Here is a 19288-nt window from a genome sequence, read left to right as displayed (position 1 = left end):
CTGGGATGATGTATTAAGTATGGGAGGTGTTGGTAATAGTGAATAGGAACTTCTCTGGAAAGAGCCGAGTTAGGGCTTTGAAGGATGCCCATTGTGGAATGCTACAAGAGGAGGTATGTCAAAGAAGAGAAACAGTCTTGGTATTATTGATGTGCTGCAGGGGTGTGGAATTTGATGTGCTACAGGGATGAGGAATTCCTATAGTCCGACATCCAGGACACATTGTTTGGGTCAAGGACAACACGTTTTCAAGTATACAGTTAATTAAAGATCAGGGAAGGGCATTGTCTGCAGTTAAGGTAATATTTAGGTTCATATATTAATGCTGTTCAAAACGTGTATTTATGATTCATTAATGCAAGCTTTTATTATTACAGTGAGCTATCTAAGGAAATGTAAGCCTCGAACTGCATTACTTACAGTGCTTCCAGTATAAGCATGTATACACAAATGTGCAAAATGTAACAATATGAAGCTGCAAATAATGCTTACATAATGCTATCTGAGAAGATGCCAATATTTGCAGAATCTTGTAAGCAAAGTTGATTCTTTGCTTTCAAAAGAAATTGTTCACAAAAAATGCAACTTGGAAAAAACATGTTTTTCTAGCTGCTTTGAAATTTCAGGTACCATTTCTTTGAAGCATCTTATAGTAAAACGTGTTGATGCATGCTAGTATTTCCGAAACATATTCATAATGGAAAATCAGGCTAACACGTTTCAACAGGATTATGGAAAACATGAAAATAAACAAGCATTGGCAAAACCAAAAGGTCTGACATTGGTTAGACTTTTGGTTTTGTCAGTGTGTGTCTTGTTTTGACATGGTTTTTGTACAACTTTATAGCTGTAGGTGGTGCCTGGCCCTCACCATTATAATAAACATTAGCAAAAATGAAAATATTTTTTGTTCTCAAAAACCACACATTGCCGTAACTTTCCTGTTATTGAATAAAAGAACTTTGTGTGCTGATATGCTCCTTTTGAAAAAGCAAAATGTCACCACTCACAGTAAAGCCAGACAATAGATATATAACGATATAGAATTTTAATAAGAACACAAGGTCTTGGTTAACGCCAGACCTAATTAGGGGTCCAATTCTTAAAGAAAGTCACAGAAGTACACCCATGGTATATGTCCTTGCACTAGAGCATATTTACAGCTTTCTTGAATTCAAAATAATTTACAGAAGTAGGCCAGAAAAATCATACTCCTACAAAACATTTGTGAATTACATTTTAGTAATAGCAAATATGCATATGTAGATTTGCTCTTACGAAAATCTTTTGAGTGGTTACAAGTTCACTTTCCCTCAAACTACTTTTTTTCCAAACCCTGAAAAAAATGTTACTTCTACCCTTGTCAGGAGTAAATTTCCAACCTTTTTCAGTATGGGACAAGATTAGAGAAAAGTTGATGAAAACCCCAAAAACATGCAAGGTAGTAGGTTTGCACAGACTGAAAAGGACATTCCAGCCCTAGAACTATTAGTTACCGCGAGCTCCAGCCCTAGTATGTATATTTGCAGAAAGGTGGCAATATAAGGGAATTGCTAGTAGTCAATCCCTGCTTTAGTATGAGCCCGGGCATAAACCGAAAGGCTATAATCAGAGCTGTTATAAAATGAAATTGCTGCCATCATTCGTTACCCGCATCGTATGGCACAAAAGGGACAAAGTGGATTTTTTTTTTTAAAGGGCAAGTAGATCCATGAAGCAAACTGTCACATGATTAGATTTGTTATTAAATTCCACGCATCAGTGTGGTGTCACAGCATCTGTGTTTTTTCACTGAAGACTGGTTGGATGGCATTGCACTTGTCTTTGAAGTGTAGCATAGAAGGGTCAGGCAGTGGGTTGATTGCCTTGAGAAGCATTCTGCTTATGTTGGCAGCTTCACTGATGGTGTTGGTATGGCACTTTGGTTTGGCAGATGTAACAAATTATATGTGTAGGAACATCATTAGTTTGGTCTTTTTGGTGGTTCTCTTGTTCTTCATTTTCTATCCTGTGTGCAAAAGGGTTTTTTATTGTCAGAAAGGGCTTTCAAGTACCAGTATGCTGAATGTTACAGCTTATACTTGTATGCTTTATTTGGAGCGTTGGTGTTCACTGGATTTTCTAGAAAAGTGTTAAAGTTGTTTAGGAGGATGTTGATGCCATATGTGGAGTGGGCAGGGTGGCAGACAAGTTCATGCTTTAAACTGCCAGTGGAGAAATATTTGAAGGATCTGAAGATTTATTGCTTTGTTTTAGATTGACCTTGATTGTTGGTTGAACATTGTGTAGGGAGATATGAATGTCAGGTGGGATGGTGCAGTCCAGAGGCATGGATGGTTTGCGTTGGGTTGTTGGTGATGTTTAGCAGACGAAGCCGAGGATGTGGCCTTTGGAATATGTTGGTTGCTTGACACGCTGTGCCACATTAACCATGCCAGTGAGTTTGAGGTGGGAGTCTCTTGATTTTTCTTTTTGTTTATCTATCTTACATTGTCTTGGAGGTTGAAGTCACCCAGGAGGATGGTGTGGGCATATTTAATGGATGAGATGGTGAGGCAATCTGATAAAAATTCTTCAATGAAGTCCCATATCTGCCCACAAGGCCTGTCGAAGAGATGGAAGATGATGGACTGACTTACAGAGAGTGGGAAGTGGCAATTGAGGAACACCATAGAGTTGAGTCTCACTTACTTGCCCAGGTTACAGGACCATGAGAACTTGTGGATGACTGCTACACCTTCTCCCTTCTAATGTGCATCGCCCGTACTGTGGATGCTTTAGATTGTGGGAACAAGATTGTCTAAAACGTGCAAGTGAACCATATTTCTGTGATGAAGAGTGCATCAAGGTTGTGTTAAGTTATGTGGTCTGTGACGTCTGGAACGTGGAGTACTTAAAGTGTGCATTAATTAACATGTTGGAATATCTGTTCAGTAGTTTGATGGTGTATGGTGGTTAGTGGGATGTGTATAAGGTTAGGTCCATGATATAAGGTTGTTTGTGCCATCTAGATCTTGTGAATGTGAGGATTGGCAGTATGGGGTACTGGGTGAGGCACATGATTATATCTTACCTGGAGTATTGCAATGAAACAAGTGTTCTGGACCAAACCCCTTCCTGGCCCTTACAGAACCAAACAGGCGTTTGGCTGCCCTTAACTGGCACAAACCGGGAATGTCCATGTCTGTTTCTGTACTTTGCTGGGGATGTCCAGGCAGTGGTACAAACTGAGGAGTAGATTGAATTAGGGAGAAGGCAGGAAATGATGTCACATCCTGTAGATATGGATGCTGGGTAATGCAGTGCTGTGGATATGGATGATGAAGAATGAGTCAGTTTGCTTGGCTTCTAGTTTTGAAGATATTTTTTGGCTGAAAGCAGTCATTTAACTTTCTGCATAGGTGGATGCTGCGTAATGCAGTCATCTCACTTCCTGTAGAGTTAAATGATGAAGAATCAAATCTGTGTATCTTTTTTTTTTCTTGTAACGATGTTTTTTGTTGAAAGCCAGTGACGTCATTTCTTGTAGAGATGAATGTTGGGAAATTCTATGAAAGCACTTCCTGTAGAAGTGGATGCTGTGTAACACTATGATTTCACTTCCTGCGGAGATAAATGATGGAGAATTAATCTTTTGTTTCTTAAAAGACAGTCAAACATTTTATGGAAGCACTAGTTCAAACTTTCCCTCCAGTGAATCAGCCAACAGTTCCTTGGAAACTCAACACTGTTCTTGGACACCTCATAGAACCTTCATTTGAACCTATTTACAAGGAAGAGTGGAACTTCCTCTCCTGGAAACTGTGCTGCAACTTGCCTTGGCCTCTGCATGAAGAGTGAGTTGCATGCACTAACCATCAAGAAAACTCTACCTTCAGGTCTCCAAGGGTAAGATAGTGATGTGTCCAAATTTCCACCTCAGTTAGCCAGTGTTTCTCTGTTCATTCTTTCAGGATTTTACTTACAATGCTAAAAGATCTCTGCACTCTTTAGATGGTTGCTTGTGCCTCAAATTCTAGCTGGTCGAAGCTAAATACATAAAACAGACTGTCATAGTGACTCAATCTGCATTTTAGTGTGTTGCAAAATATGCACACAGACCCCTTAAATGAAGTGATTGCACACTCAACCAGAGGTGTTTCCTCTAAGGCAGCATTGGATGCAGGAGTGCCTATGCCCGACATCTGTTAGGCTGTGACCTGTAAGAGCAGTCATACACTTATCAATCATTACTATCTAGATACAAATACAAGTGCTGATTCTATGGTGGGGCAAATAGTGCTGCGCAACATTTTTACACAAGTTGAGCTTTCTTTCTACTTCTTTGTGTTTTGCTAAGCATTGTAATTCTTGCAGGTGACTCTCAGACAGATCCAATGATGATGGGGAGGAAACAAATTATTTTCTTGCCACTACATTTGTCCAGCATTTATATATTTGATAGATTCACATCTGAACCACTGTCCTCCCCAGTCAGTGGTCCACATTATTTATCCCTAATACTCTTGTGCTTTTAAAATCTGTGCTATGATGGCCTGGAGGGGCCTGGATGGGGAGTGGGAGTCCTCAGTGCAGTCATCTCATTGGCTTATGTTCGGGAGATTTTTAGTGAAGTGATTGTTCTTTGGCTATGCCTATGTTCATAAGTTATTCCCTGTCTGACAATGTTTATTGTTGTTCTAAACAACCAGGGTATCCAAGTCTTATGGGTGCTAGACCCAGCTACAGAAGTTGGGTACCATTTTTACCAGTAGAAGTGTGGGAATGCTGGGCGGTATTAATTTTATGGATCCCTGCAGATTACAGAACTTTCTGTTGCAGCTGTGTGAGGAAATGCTTGATTTTAGCAAAAGTTTGAGGTCCGTATGGCATTGCTGGTTGGAAACTTGGTGGGATCCATGCAAGTCACACCAGCTTAGACTTCTCAGGGTGCCTAGCTTACAGAAATGTCCAAGTTTGGTAGATTTTGTTGGGTGTTATCAAAGCCTGAGCCCCAATGTTGCTGCTACAACATCAATAGTTGACTGTGATGGGAAAAAACATATGTTGCCATGTTGCGTTTTGGGGCCTCTCTTGCTGCTTGTAATAGTCCAACCCTCAATAGTAGGGTACTGACTTTATTGGAAGAAGTATGAAAATAAAACATTTGTTGTTATCAACTGGATTTCTCTCTCTCTTTGACGTCCAAATGTAAGCCAAAAAGCATGAAAGAACACATTTTGCAGAATGCCCTCTAAATCATGTGATGGTTTGGGTATCTCCAAATTCAGAGTTCTACAAATCACAGCTATTCCTAAACTACGTGTCAGGAGCACATTTCAAAATTGCATACATTACCATCATACCTATTTTTCATCTGTTAGATTTTACCATATGATTTGTATAATTTATACACAGTGAAAAATCTTTCTAAGCTTCAGCTTAGTTGTTGGCTCTGGGTATCACATGTTTTTGAAGAACGAAAACCTATATATATCCTTGCCATTAGAAGTTTCTGACAGACCAAACTATGTTATACTTTTGTAAATTGTCCATCTGGACAAAAAAATTACAGGTGACAAAATCAGCTAGTTCTATTTTTCCTATTTGTTTACATTATTTTTTATTTCAATGACTAGTTTCTTTAGGCCGTTCATGAGCGATCTAAACTAAGGATTCAGAATTTTATCTAGAGTCAGAAACGTATAGCCTTTGCTCATGGGTATCACACCTATTTCCACCACAAGCTTGCGTGCCCAGAATCCACAAAAAGTGGGCTACCGTTTCAAAGTATGCAAATACTGTGGTAAAAATATTTTTGGTTACATCTCTGCTAAAAACAGAGAAGATGGTGATCTTAGCACAGCAAACTGTTTGTTGATGCCATTTGTAGGAAAAAAACACTTTCTTACACCTAATGTTTTTCTATCTTTTTTTAAAAACACTATTTTGCTATAGCTTGGCTATTTTTTAGCTTCCTTTCCTGGTAATCCACAAACCCAGGATACTTTTAGACGACCTAACATGTTTGAAAAAAGCACCCACATTTGACCTGGATATCTTGTGTGGAAAAAAAAAAGTTATGACTGCTTCAGTGCAAAGCGACCCAAACAGCAGCGGATTCAGCAGGTGATACATTGTTATCTTTTATTTAATGAGTGGTGGTTAATTTAAGGACTAAATCAGTATGTTCTGCTTTGATATAACCTTAGACGGGACAGACTGCAATAAGGAAATCTGCATAAAGGATCATGATTTTACCAGTTACCAGCGATCACCTTTATTTACTCTTGAGTCTAATAGTTGCTTGTTGAAGAGCTTATACAGCATTTTGCTATTCCTTGCCTGTGTTGGAAGCCTTTGTCACCTGTTTTAGTTTTCTGCACATAAATGTATTTCATGAGGGGGTCCTGTTACTGCTCAATAGAGGGTTAGGAGCATCTCAGTAAGACAGTAGAATGCCAGCTTTTTAGATGTAGTACACCAAACAAAATATGGAGTGTGAGGAAGAACAGAAGAACTCAGAGCAGAGGTCATTATGATAAGAAAGTTTTGCCAGCTTTTTAGATGTAGTACACCAAAGTATGGAGTGTGATGAAGACTCAGAGCAGGGGTCATTATGATAAGAAAGTTATGATTGACAAATGGCTTACATACGTGTGCATGCATTAAAATAGTTTTCTTTTTACAATTCTATTTCTACAAGTTATAAGCATTGTTTGACCCAGGATGGGGGCATTTTATTATTTGACAGCTCTTGTTATTTTTTAATAACTCTTGTTATTTCCTGATTCTGTTGTGCAGGTTATAATTTTTTTAAAGTGTGATTAAGCTCTTGAAGGTTAAAAAGGTGTCAGACAACTTACATTTTTTATGATTTCAACTGGAAACTTTGTTTTCTTAAGATAAGTATTTAAAAAAAATATATGTTAATTGATTTAATTTGAAAATAAATCATTACTCCAAACTCAGATTTGTTCCATTATTTTCTCATTTCAGCGTTACATGTGCTAATGTTGTTTCCTTCATAATACTACCCCATCAAGGCCTTTAGATGCATTGAGTATAATAAGCCACATTTGTTGAGGTCTATGTGTTAATTGTCACACTTCCATATTTCAGATTGATGTAGGACAGCGGCTGAATGTACACAGAAGAGAGCCCTTATCCCCAACAGAATGGAAAAACAGTATGGACCCAGAAGGAAGAATACTGAACGCTGATCACATGAAGGAAATTATTTTCAAAGGGGTAAATGATGCTTTGTGATTACTCCACAACCTTATGATCTGCTTTCTTCCCCGTTGGCATACATCTTTCTGATGGATTCTTCTAACTGTAGATTCCTCACTTTTTGAATCCTCCCAGCTGCCAGACGTCGCCCAGAAAACATATAGCAGTAGCTCTCACTTGCTGGCAGATGGGGCCATCAGACCTCCATTCAGTCCCTACAAGTCATGACACAGAGCCAGCAATATATATAGGCGCATCCCTATGCACTTTTTCTGCAGTTTACCAATTTTGACATATTTTTGACAGGTGCACAAGGAGGCCTGCTCTTAAAACCATGTTTAAGCTCTGTCATCCTTGTATGAAACAGCTGTCAGTCACAGACCTGCACGACGTTTGTCTGTGGTGTCTTCGCTTCAAACACATTTGAAAAGTCTCATCCAAATACTTGCTTATATAGTGGCATGAGAGGGCTTCCTGCCATTCCTGCTTCATGGAGAAGTTGCGCCTTTGCAACTTGAGAGCTCTAGCAGAGGCGTCTGATTCAGACCTGTTTCCGATATTGGAGCCACTGTACTTTAAGTTCCCAAGCCACTATCAGTTCCACAGCAGATTGAGGCTTTTAGGAGAGAGTGCTGATCATCAATTTTCCTCTAGTGCACCTTCTAGCCCAATAGATCCATCTAGCCCTGCAGTTTGACTTCCACCAGTGGTTTCTCCTCCAGCAACAACTGACCCTGTCTGGCCTCAGCCAGCACCACCTTGATACCTCTGCCACAGGCCCAGTAGTACCCAGCCTCCTCTGGCCTCTGCTTCTGAGGAGCCGGTTCCAGATTTTGTCCCAGTCAGATCCAGAGCCAACTTTGGCCAGCTCTCTGCCTTTATCACACAAGTGACTAAAGCACAAACTTTAGCTTGGGAGGATTCCTTTGCCTCAATGCTAGCACTGTCAGAGGTTGGAAAGCCTTTTCAGTTACAGCTCTGTTGAGGTTCAGGAGCTCGACCAATTTCCCTTGAATGAAGATGACGATGAGAAAGCATACAATTTACTCTCATCTCATAAGGCTCCTGCTGGCCTCTACCACGCGCTATAGAATTCCAGTGGTTCGGACCCTTTCCAATGGACTAAATTGGATTCAAGAAGGGTGCGTTTTTTTGCAGTGAAAGATCTCAGGGCCACAAAGATTTTAGATTTACGGTTACCTATGGTGGAGACAAAGGCGAACTTACCAACTGAAATTTTGGGACCTGTGCCATCAGCTTCTGAGCTCCTACTGCCATTTAACAAGGTCCTGACTGAGTCTCTTATTGCCACCTTCTCCTTGATATAAACTTTAATTTGCAGTGGCAACAGATATTTTCACTGCATTCCCTGTTTTTTTTGGGTGCACATGCTTGAGTCCTGTCACTGGTGAACCCAAATTAAACTCACATTTAACGTCCTTAAACATTTCAAATAATTATTTCGTAAGTCCAGAATACAACTTCATATGGTAAAATGTAGTTTATTTCATCAAAGTTTCTTTATTACGTTTATGTACGCATAAAAAACAGCTGCTGAACTCAGCCAGCGCACTTCATTTCATGAAAAGAAACGCCTTTCGGGCTGTGAACAAATATAATTGAAACACCCTGAAAGCATTAAAAATCAAATATATATACTTATATCAGTATGTCAAAATAATGAACTATAATCAATGTAAAAATCATAGTAATGATGATTTGTACAAACTAAGTTACCAAATCTTTATAAAGAAATACGCAAACGTTTATGAAGGGCAATGGAGCACCATTCATTATTTTATCTTTCACTACTGTCTTAAGTTAACTGAATTTTTTTGTGTGCTAATTAAGAAAGACGTCCTAAACAAACAAATTAAGTTAGTCACACGTGCCAATAGTCTTTCTGATGTTTGTAATATTTGTGATTTGTTCCTAAAATTCCATCCACTTTCTTGCTTTATACAAAAGCATTACACACCTGTGATTGAAAAACATGTGTGTGTTAAACTAACTAGAGAACATTTAGTCATTGATGGATATGCCCTTTGACAGAGCCTGGCCCTTCCAAACAAAGGCAGATTTGGCACTTGAGCGCTTTCAGGATAATTAGAGTGTGGACTTCAAAAGGTTTATTTTGATTACTCCCTCTCCTTTTTTGTCCACCTCTCTGCATATGCCACAACATGTATCAAGATATCATACTGGACAGAGAAGTCCCCAGAAGAGGTAAGTTCAACATGCTTTAAAAGAAGCCAAGCAAGAGGACTTAATTTCACGTTGCGCATCTGCACAGGAAGTGACACCACTGGAATTTCCATGATCCATCTGCACAGGAAGTGGTATCAGTGACCCACGGTACCCTCCCCTCCTCCCTTCTCCCAGGGCCTACTTATGGTGGCTGTATTGTGAATGTGAAGCAGCCATGTGCAACTGGTGCAACAAAAAATAAGCCTGTCTACACCTCTCCACACCTGGACCGTGCACTGCTCCAGGAACTCTGATTCTCCACTGATCCACTGATATCCTGCTGCGCTCCTCCATGCTCCTATCCCAACCCGCCGCTCGCTGCACTGCTGCCACACCTCACCGCACAATACAGAAGGAGCGTTCAAATGTGTCTTCTGCAGGTTCTCATGCACTCTTCCACACCTTACACCAACCACTCATGAACCAACAGCACCCCACTCGCTCACACTCATACAAATGAGCCAGCTGCTCACACAGACCAAACTCCACCCAAACACTGCACACCTGCTTGCATGCTCCTCAACACCCACTACGCACGCCACAGAGCTATAAAACCTACTATACAACAACGTTCTGGACCTGCTCCTTCTCATGGACAGATGTCTAAACCTAAACTTGGCATTGGACATCGCTACAGTCGTCCTCGCCAACTACAAGATCTTTAGGCAAGACCATCAGCTCAAGACCGGAGGTGGTGTCACCAACATATTCAAAGACACAATGAGCTACACCACCTAAACGGACACCCTCACCAGCTACATTGAACACCGCATGTTCAAGATATACATTACAGTCAACTTCCCCCTGGGGCGAGCCTTTGTATTCAGACCACCAGGATGCTGCACAAATTTAGGCAGCAACATCACAACTTCATCAGAACTCTCATCATCAAAGCCAGCACCACCATCCTCCGTGGAGACCTTAACTTTTGCCTAGAAGATCGCCCCAACCCAAACTCAACGGCCCTTCTAAAAAATCTTGAAAACTTTTGCCTCATCCAGCACATTACTATACCCATCCACACTGGCGGACACTTATTGGATCCAATTTTCTTCTCAATCAGCATCACAGTTCACAAGCGAGTAACTTTTACCTGGAAAGACCACACACTCGTGAGTTTCAGCATTCTCATCCCGCATCATCACAGACCAACTCCCATTGGAACCACCTGGTGCTGGAAAAGCATCTCAGAAGAGGAGTGGGCTTTGGCCCTTTCTGAGTGCCATCCTGAGCACATCAGCAACATGCTGAAAGCCGTCAAAAACCTCAACAACTGGATTACCACATGCGCGGACACCGTGGCTCCCCTCAAGTGCAACCCAAAGGCAAGAGCCTGACCACAGGCCAGCTGGCACACTGAGAAACTCAGGCTGACGAACCACCTCCGCAAGCAACTGGAGCTTAAATGGAGAAAAAATCAAGGCATTGCAGATAAAGTCGTCTTCAAATCAACCCTAAGACGCTACCACCAGCAAATACAAAACATAAGTGCACAGATCTTGCAGATCGCATCAACACCAGCACTAACAGCAGCAAGGAAAGCTCCTCCATCATCAAAGATTTCACTACGCCTACTGCCGCCTCCAGCAACATCACCTCCTCACAAGACCTTTGCAACAAGTTCTTGGAATTGTTCTGTAACAAAATCATCAAAACTTACCATTACAGCTGATGAACAAACCCTGAACTCGTGCGTGGCCTGCCATAGCCACAGTTGAAGTCACTGCTACCATGAAGACCACCCACTCGGGGGCTCCATCTGACCCTTGCTCTCTTTATGCCTTCACCATAGGACTCCTACCGATCAACAACCACTAACACCCATCCTCAACGCCTCCATTGACTCAGCCACATTCCCGGACCCCTGAAAGCATGCCAACATCATGCCCCTGCACAGGACACCAACCACTGGCCCAGCCATGCCTTGCAACTACAGACCCATTTCCGTTCTACTGTATCTGGTGAAGGGCTTGGCGAAACTAATCAACCAGCTCATCAAAGCCACGAGGTCCATCCACAGACAACTTCCACAGGATCCTTGACAGGGGAGACACGGCAGCCCTCATTCTCCTGGATCTCTCTGCAGCATTTGACAGAGTCTCACATCCCATCCTCATCAGGGGTCTGACCGAGATTGGTATCTAAGGACCTGCTCTTCATTAGCATACAGAACACAAGCTGTCAGCCTGGCACCTTACTCCCCAAAGGCCGCACACTCATCTGCTGAGTGTCTTAAGGTCCATTGCTCAGCCTCACTTTCTTCATTGCATTCACAGCCTCTCTGGCCAACATCATCTGTGCACAAAACATCAACATCCTTTCCTATGCAAATGACACACAACTCAAACTTACCCTCTCAAGCAAGACTCCCAACACAAGAAACAAGTTCACCACCTGCATGACCGAAGTCTCTAACTGGATAAAAGTCAGCTATCTCAAGCTCAACACCAACAGACATAAGTAGTGATCTTCGGCAGAAGCACCTTACAGTGGGACTTTAACCGGATGAATTCAGACCCACACCCAGAACCCATGCCAGGAACCTCAGAATAATCATGAACAATAAACGGGACTTGACAGCACAAGTCAATATGGTCACTGTATTCTGTTTCCACTACCCGAAAATGCTGAGTAAGATCTTCAAATGCCTCTCAAGCAACACTATAAAAATTGTCACTCATGCTGTGGTCAACAGTAGTTGGACTATGGGAACATCCTCTATGCTGGGATCAGCAAACAGCTCACTAGAAGACTACAAACCATCCAGAACTCAGCAGCCAGACTCATCCACAACTTAAGACACAGAACTCGCATCACACCACACCTCAGGGAACTACTGTGGCTCCCATTACACAAAATTACTCAATTCAAACCCCTCACACACACACACATTCAAGGCACTAGACAACTCGGGATCTACCTACCTGAACAGTCACATCTCCTTCCACCAGTGACTGAGACACCTCTGCTCTGAGGACCTCCTACTTGCAAACATCCCATACATACACAGAACCAGATCAATAGGATGAGCGTTCTCTTACATTGCTCCTAAATCATGGAACAACCTCCCATGCCACATCAAAGCCGCCTCCTGCTCTCTTTTTGAATTTTGCAAGAAGCTGATGTCCTGTCTTTCCAATTAACCAACAAACAATAGGCAGGACTAGACATGCACACCTGCTCAGCGCTAGGATACCCTTGCAGGTGATGGTGCACCTTACAGATTAACATAACATAACATGCTGATATAAGTCCTATCAGCCTTAGATCTCTAAGGCTGGATGGTGTCATCGGGCTTGGAAGATGAGTACTTTCATGTACTGAAGTACTGATCCTGCAGTCCTACAGGTGTTTCCTCATCATCCTGCCCTTCGGCCTTACGCGAAACTGCAAGAGTTTAGTGTTGACAGCTTTTGCGGCTCATCTTCACAGGTTGAGGATACATGATTTCCATGCTTCGAAGACTGTCTTCTAAATTTGGACATGCCTCACTTGGGGCCAGAAGTTTTTTAAGAAATCGCTATTTCAGAGTCGCAAAATGGTATATATCATATTTGCGATTCGGTAAAGCGATTTCTTAAAAATCGCAAATGCTATTACCGAATCACAAATAGCGATTCTGACCCCATTCGCACCTATGGGCCTATAGGCCCATATTTGCGAATTATTTGCATTTCCCAAATTGTGAATTCCTAACTGGAATTCGCAATTTTGGAAATGCAAACACCAGGGTAATGGGGGTCTAAGGCCCCCTCTGCTGCACCCCCAGCAATTATTTTAGGACATGTAAGGCGCACACATACCAAAGGGGCATGTGTGCGTTACATGTCAATTTTACAAATGCATTTTTTATGCATTTTTCAAATTTGCACATGGTTACCACCAAATTGTATTTGGTTGTAATTTTGATTCCTTAATGCCCAATTCTCATTAAGGAAAAGCTTGATACAAGAAATCGCGAATAGGGATTCCTTATTTGCGATTTCCTATTGAGAGAATCACAATTTGCGATTCTCTAAACGGGGTTGCAATTTAAAGGAATCACTATTTTAGCGATTCCTTAAAATTGCATAGCGAATGCCTTTCATACATACTGAAAGACATTTTTGCTTTCGCAAATGGCCGTTCGCATCGTTTGCAAATGCAAAAAGCTTTGATACATGTCTCCAGCTGCATAAAAACTACATTTCCATTGCTGTCCACCGAAGGTTTTTCCATTAGTGAAACAACATCCCCTGCAAAGAACTTCCGTTATAGTGGTAATTGTGACTTTGAAGGTCTTTCTGCTTCCACCACGAGTCTGTGATTTTCATGCTGTGATTCCAATGTTTCTGGCCCATGCCTTGGTTGTGGTCCAGGACATTATTGGTCTCCTAGTATATACTGCTGGTGCTCATGTCCATTGGCATGTATGTGCTTTGCAGTGGAACCTTTGTCTTCAAAGGACCTCTTGGAAAATATTTGTATATCAGAAAAGGCAATTCCAAGATAGTCAGTGGTGGATGGTGAATGCAAAATGACATGCAAAAGACCTTTCTGCCTGTCCCATCTGTTCACGGTAGTGATGAATGTGTCATCTTTGAGCTCAGGAGGCCACTTGAACGATAGGGAGATCTGAGGTCTCTGGTCTACAGTCAGCCTTCTGGAGGTGCAAGCAAGCAGTCTGGCTCTCAGGGCTTTTTTACCTTCCATCTAAACCAGATCCTGACAGGAAACATGACCACCATGTGGCACTAAAACAAGCAGGGTAGTGTGGGATTGCATGCTGTTTGCCTGGCATCTCTCTCTGTGGTGGTGGCTGGTCCCTTATGGGATTTCCTTGACCTTCATCTGGCAAGTTACCTCAGTGTAAGGGCAGACAAACTCAGCGGTTTTCATTTTCCAGTAGCCCCTGCATCTAGAAGAAGTGCAGGGTTTTTACGTCGTTTTAGGAACTGTTTTCCCACCAGCAGGGTATATCTCCATACTTGGAGATAGGATGCAACCAGCTGAGTAGGTTTGATTTGCCGCCAGAAGTTGTAGATGTGATCTTGGCAGCTTGCAGCCCTTCCACGAAGTCTGCCTGTTTTGGCAACTGCCCTATGTTTATGGCCTGGTGGAGGTCCAATACAGAGATCCTCTTTGGGCTAAGTTGTCAGATGTACTCCTGTGTGTAACCAACAGGGTATTGCTGTAGACACTGTTAATGGGTTACCTTTTGCCTTTGTCGCCTGTATGCGTTTGTCTTATCAGCCCTCTTTGTTCAAATCAAAAGGACTTATTTGCTTCCCCCTGCATTTTTTTTGATGCTACAGCTAGACATTAATTTGGTTTTTACTGTTTTGATGTGTAGGTGTTTGTGCTGAGGTTGCTAATTCCTTAGATCATCTTCCTTATTGCAGTCACTGTTTCTTTCCTGACAGATTAGTACTTTGGTCTTGAGTCATCTTTCTCCCAAATCTGCTGTCGCTTTTCCACGTAGCGCAGCCTCCCACGTGTTTTTCTGTCTACAAGACTTCTCTAAGGTGGAGGAGGGGTTCTGCCTTTTAGATCCTAAATGCATCCTGACTTACTAAGGAGCCCTGCCTGGAAGATCGTTTCGTGCAAGTATGGAAGGGCGATCGAAACATATACATTGTTGAGGTAGCCTTCCTCTTTATCAAACTATGCTGCACATCGGCCAAGAAGGAACCTCCTGATTGTCACCAGGTTTGTTCCACCAGGGCTACAAACACCACTACCGCATTCCAATCTACCATTCCAATTAATTCACACCTTCACCATGCATTATTGTGTTAATTCTTAGGTCCGCAGGGAGAGTCATTTTGCCTGCTGCTCCTTATGGAGTTCCCAGTATAAATTCCACTCCTCAGGCCCGCCTCCTTTGTGTGGGTATGGTTTTCACAGCAATTCAAAAGGTGAGGAATCTAAGGTTAGATGTATCCAACCTTCAATAACGGCATTTTAGACACTATACCCACATTCCTCACCCACACCCTACTTTACATTCTCTAGAGTGAATGTTTCGTATTAAAAAATGTTCCAAAGTAAATTGGCTTTAGTGATAAACTGATGTCAACTCGCATTGGTGGCATCTATGTGAGGTTCTTTGTCAACACTGTCAGAGGTGGTGTGGAGTCATTGCAAATTCTGCTGACGCCACTAGGCGGTACGCAGGAGAAACTGCAAAGTTTGCAGATCCCGTCTGGCACTTGGGAGAGTTCAAAACTTGCGGAATCTGCAGTTAAAGTATCCAACAGAAAGAGAGCTGCTGAAGGTAAGTAATTTGTTAATCTGGTACCGAGTGTTTTATAAAAGAAAGTGAAAACTCTTTCATCTTGGCCCCAACGTTTTTGAAGTCTGATTTTGATGTATTGTAAATTGGGTCAGAAAGTCTATTTTCTGGTCGGTGATTAATCACTAGCTGGTCCTTAAACGTACACATTAGGTTCTGAAAAAGAAGATGTTGATCTAGCTTGACCAGAAAAACTAAAAGTGTGCCCTAGTCCTTTCTCACTAAAAAGCCCATCTCTGTTTTTTTGATTACCACAACTAATAAATTGTTCGATCCTGCATTGCTTGTCAATGTAAAATATATAAATGCATCTGCTACCCTGCTTTCACTGTTATCCCCAAATGCGCAGTTTGCCTTCAGGGTCGGACTGGCCTAAAGAACAATCAGGCAGTGCCAGTCGAGCTGGGCTGACCAGTCTCTGTGAGCCAGCTTTTGGCTGTTGTGGGCCTGTTACATGTGTACTGGGTCGGTGTTTACTGTTTATTTCAATGATATTAAAACAAACATTGCCTACAGCAAGCTTTAAATCTATGCAGGCTTCCATGTCTTGCAAAACAAATCTGCTACCATCGAAGAGCATCACCCGGGAAACAAATTTAAAACTTCTGGTTAAAACAGTGGTACGTATTAATTCTGTGAATCACATTCGCCAGATATCAGCTCCTCGTGTGGAATGAAATATGTTTATTAGAGTCTACTTGTGTCTTCTGCCTTGCAGTTTTTGGTATGCCACAGAACCTATAAAGTATATATTTATTTTGTTGCCTGCAGTTTACCAGACTGGAGCATCCTAATAAAGTATTTATTCTGTTTGTACTCTGCATGCCGAACAGTTTCCGCTTGCACAGCTTTTATCCCATAAACGCAGGGCCAGCCTTTAAATGAGCTCCAATCCTTTCAACTCGAGAATTAAATAGCACAGAGATAGGTGTGCATTCTCTTTCAGCAGGTCCATGACTGGTAAGGGGCACATCCAGAAGAGGCGAAGCGAGCCAAATAGAGCTCTGGAGAAGATTAATTGCTTGCAAGAAAAATAAAGGCAATTGTTTTGAGAATGAAAAGAGGGAGCACAGAGTTGGTAACTGGTGGCAGTGCTACCATCTCTGGTGGGTATAATGTAGGAGTAAAGATTGAATCCACCTTTCAAATGGCACCCCATTTTTGACATTACACTTAAGGATTTTCAGTCAGTGCCAAATCAAATGTGAAAAACTGTCGGTGCAAAGCTGACAATGCATATCATTACAAAGACCATTTCATGAGTAATATGCGTTCCGTCTAATTCCCTGATCAGTCACATGAGTGCTTTATGAAAGACTACCGTTACCACCATCATCATGGAGAGCAGAAGCATGTCCCTCTAAAAGTAGCTATTAAAGTCTGCTCGATACACACACAGTTGTGGTTTTCATAGTGATCTGGAGAGAGTTGCAATCCGTTTCTAAATGTAGATTAATAGTGATCATTAGAAATCTACTGTATTCCACTGTCCATATTACTGCTCCTGCTGTAACATAACACTTTTCTTGTCTAAGTGGATATATATAACGTAAATACGCACAAACCCTCAATAAAAGTAATCAAATCCAGGAAATGGTTGCATACCATTCATTAGTGCAGCAGTAAGCCGTAGTGGAGCAGCTTAACGTTTTCTGTGGCCTATTTATGTTCCATGTGTAGAGTTGCAAAATCAAAGGAATATCATGTAGGAAGTGTGGAAGAAAGATTTCTTGTGATTTGCTTGAAGGTGATTTTGAATGAGGTGAGCAAAAGTTTCCCTCGCATGTTGACAGCGTTTTTTATGGTTAGACACCATCTAGGTAAAATACTTAATCGATCTTTATAATATCCTCTGGAATTTCAATGATAGCTGTTAATAATAAATTGAGATTTTGCAGAGTGTTTGCCGTTTGCACTGCCTAGCTATCCTTCAGACATTTGATGAGTGCTCAGGCGAAGTAGACTGAAGTTCTAGTCCACAATTCCATGCACGTCTTCCTGGACCATAGGACAAGAAAAGAGACCGAGAGAAAGAAAGAGATGTGAGCCATCTGAAATCACTGTTTTTGTAAATTGGCTTCAGTATTGAACTGCCTGTCTGTGCTGGATGGTTTCTAAGTCGAGATTTATTGAAGTCTACCGTCTGCATCTTCTGCCAGTACAGAGGAGCAGGCAAGCATGCCATGTTGTCGGTTTAGCTCTGGTGACATCACTTGCTCGTATTGTCTCTGTTTGATTTGAATTTCCTTGTCATGTTGCTGAGGTACTAATTATTAATTATCCTCTCAGGGAAAGACTGTAATGGGGCAAAAGTGGAAGTGTTTGCATCCACAGCATGTATCCGGTCAATTAATAGCTGCTACTCCAAATTAAGAAAATAAAGTACTGGGAGTATACATCAGATTGGCACTCATACAGGCAGAAATGTTTCAATGGGCCCTTTCGTGGGAAAGCTGTACTACAGGGAGACATACTCGTATAGCATCTCAATCCAATCCCCCCGAGTGTCAGTTTGATGTCATGTTTTGCATTCTAAATAAAACGTTTGCAGAACTGCTAAATGCTCTCTTTTCTGAGATTTATTTAGCTGGTGAATGTCTCCCAATTTGGCGTAGTTCTAATTTATACATTACTGGAAACTTACCACCAGTGACTAAGTGCGGACATAAAATCTCTGGATACTTTCCAAACAAAATCTTCCTCTGTTTAGTTTTCCCTAAAAATGGACGTAAAACAGTTGGAAGTGCACGCACTTCTCCATCCTTGGCAATAGAGAGGATACCCATAATCTTAGATCTTAGACTAAGAACTTTACTTTTGTCTTTTTTCCTTTTTAGAGTCCTTTTCCTCAGATATCACCACCACCACTAACTGCTCTAAAAGTATGCATTGGGAGATTTCCTAGGCACTCTTATGACAATCATGCTAGCTACTGGGGTTTGCCTGAAGGAAAGGCTGTACAATGTTATTTTCTTTTCTAGCACACAACAAAATTTAAATGTCTGTAAATCAACCATGCAGATATTTCAGAATATATTAGAATTAGCAAATCATAAATTAAGCATATTTTTCAATAATTCTGAAGTGTGGTGGAAACAAATATTGTAATATGATCAAAAAAGATCAGTACACTAGGTGATGACAGTCCCACACATTATCGTTTGTGCTCTGTAACTTTTTATCAGTAAAAGTGTATGTCTGTGCAAAATGTACTGGTCATTTCAGTAGAAGATGTGCTGTCTGTAATGGCAATGTGCTACCACACCATGCATGCATGCTCCACACCATGCTGCTCCACTGTACACGACTCCATACCCTTGCACTCAAGTCTACACCACTACGCCAGTCCATTCTACGCCAATCTGCACTATGCCACTGCACTCTACTGTGCACCATTCCATGCTACTTAATTCCATGCCTGCCTACTCTACACCACTCTACTCTATGCCATGCACTTTGCTTTACTATACTATGCACCACTGCACTTTTTGCCATTGCACTCTTTGCCTCTCCAGTCTATGCCACTCCACTCTATTCTGCACCACTCCACGCCAC

At 41.7% G+C, this 19288-nt stretch overlaps 1 protein-coding gene across 2 annotated transcripts in view; it reads left to right on the top strand.

The window, feature by feature from the left end:
* TBC1D15 (TBC1 domain family member 15) overlaps window positions 1-19288 on the top strand; it is a 439633-nt gene that overhangs the window by 191058 nt on the left and 229287 nt on the right. For both annotated transcript variants that reach the window (XM_069229563.1, XM_069229562.1), the window contains one exon: window positions 7102-7230. In XM_069229563.1, the coding sequence (XP_069085664.1) occupies window positions 7102-7230 (129 nt within the window). The remainder of the gene's footprint in view (window positions 1-7101; window positions 7231-19288) is intronic.

The sequence above is a fragment of the Pleurodeles waltl genome, chromosome 4_1 (assembly GCF_031143425.1).
Source record: "Pleurodeles waltl isolate 20211129_DDA chromosome 4_1, aPleWal1.hap1.20221129, whole genome shotgun sequence".
Lineage (NCBI taxonomy): Eukaryota > Metazoa > Chordata > Amphibia > Caudata > Salamandridae > Pleurodeles > Pleurodeles waltl.
This window is presented reverse-complemented; position numbering and strand designations above follow the sequence as displayed.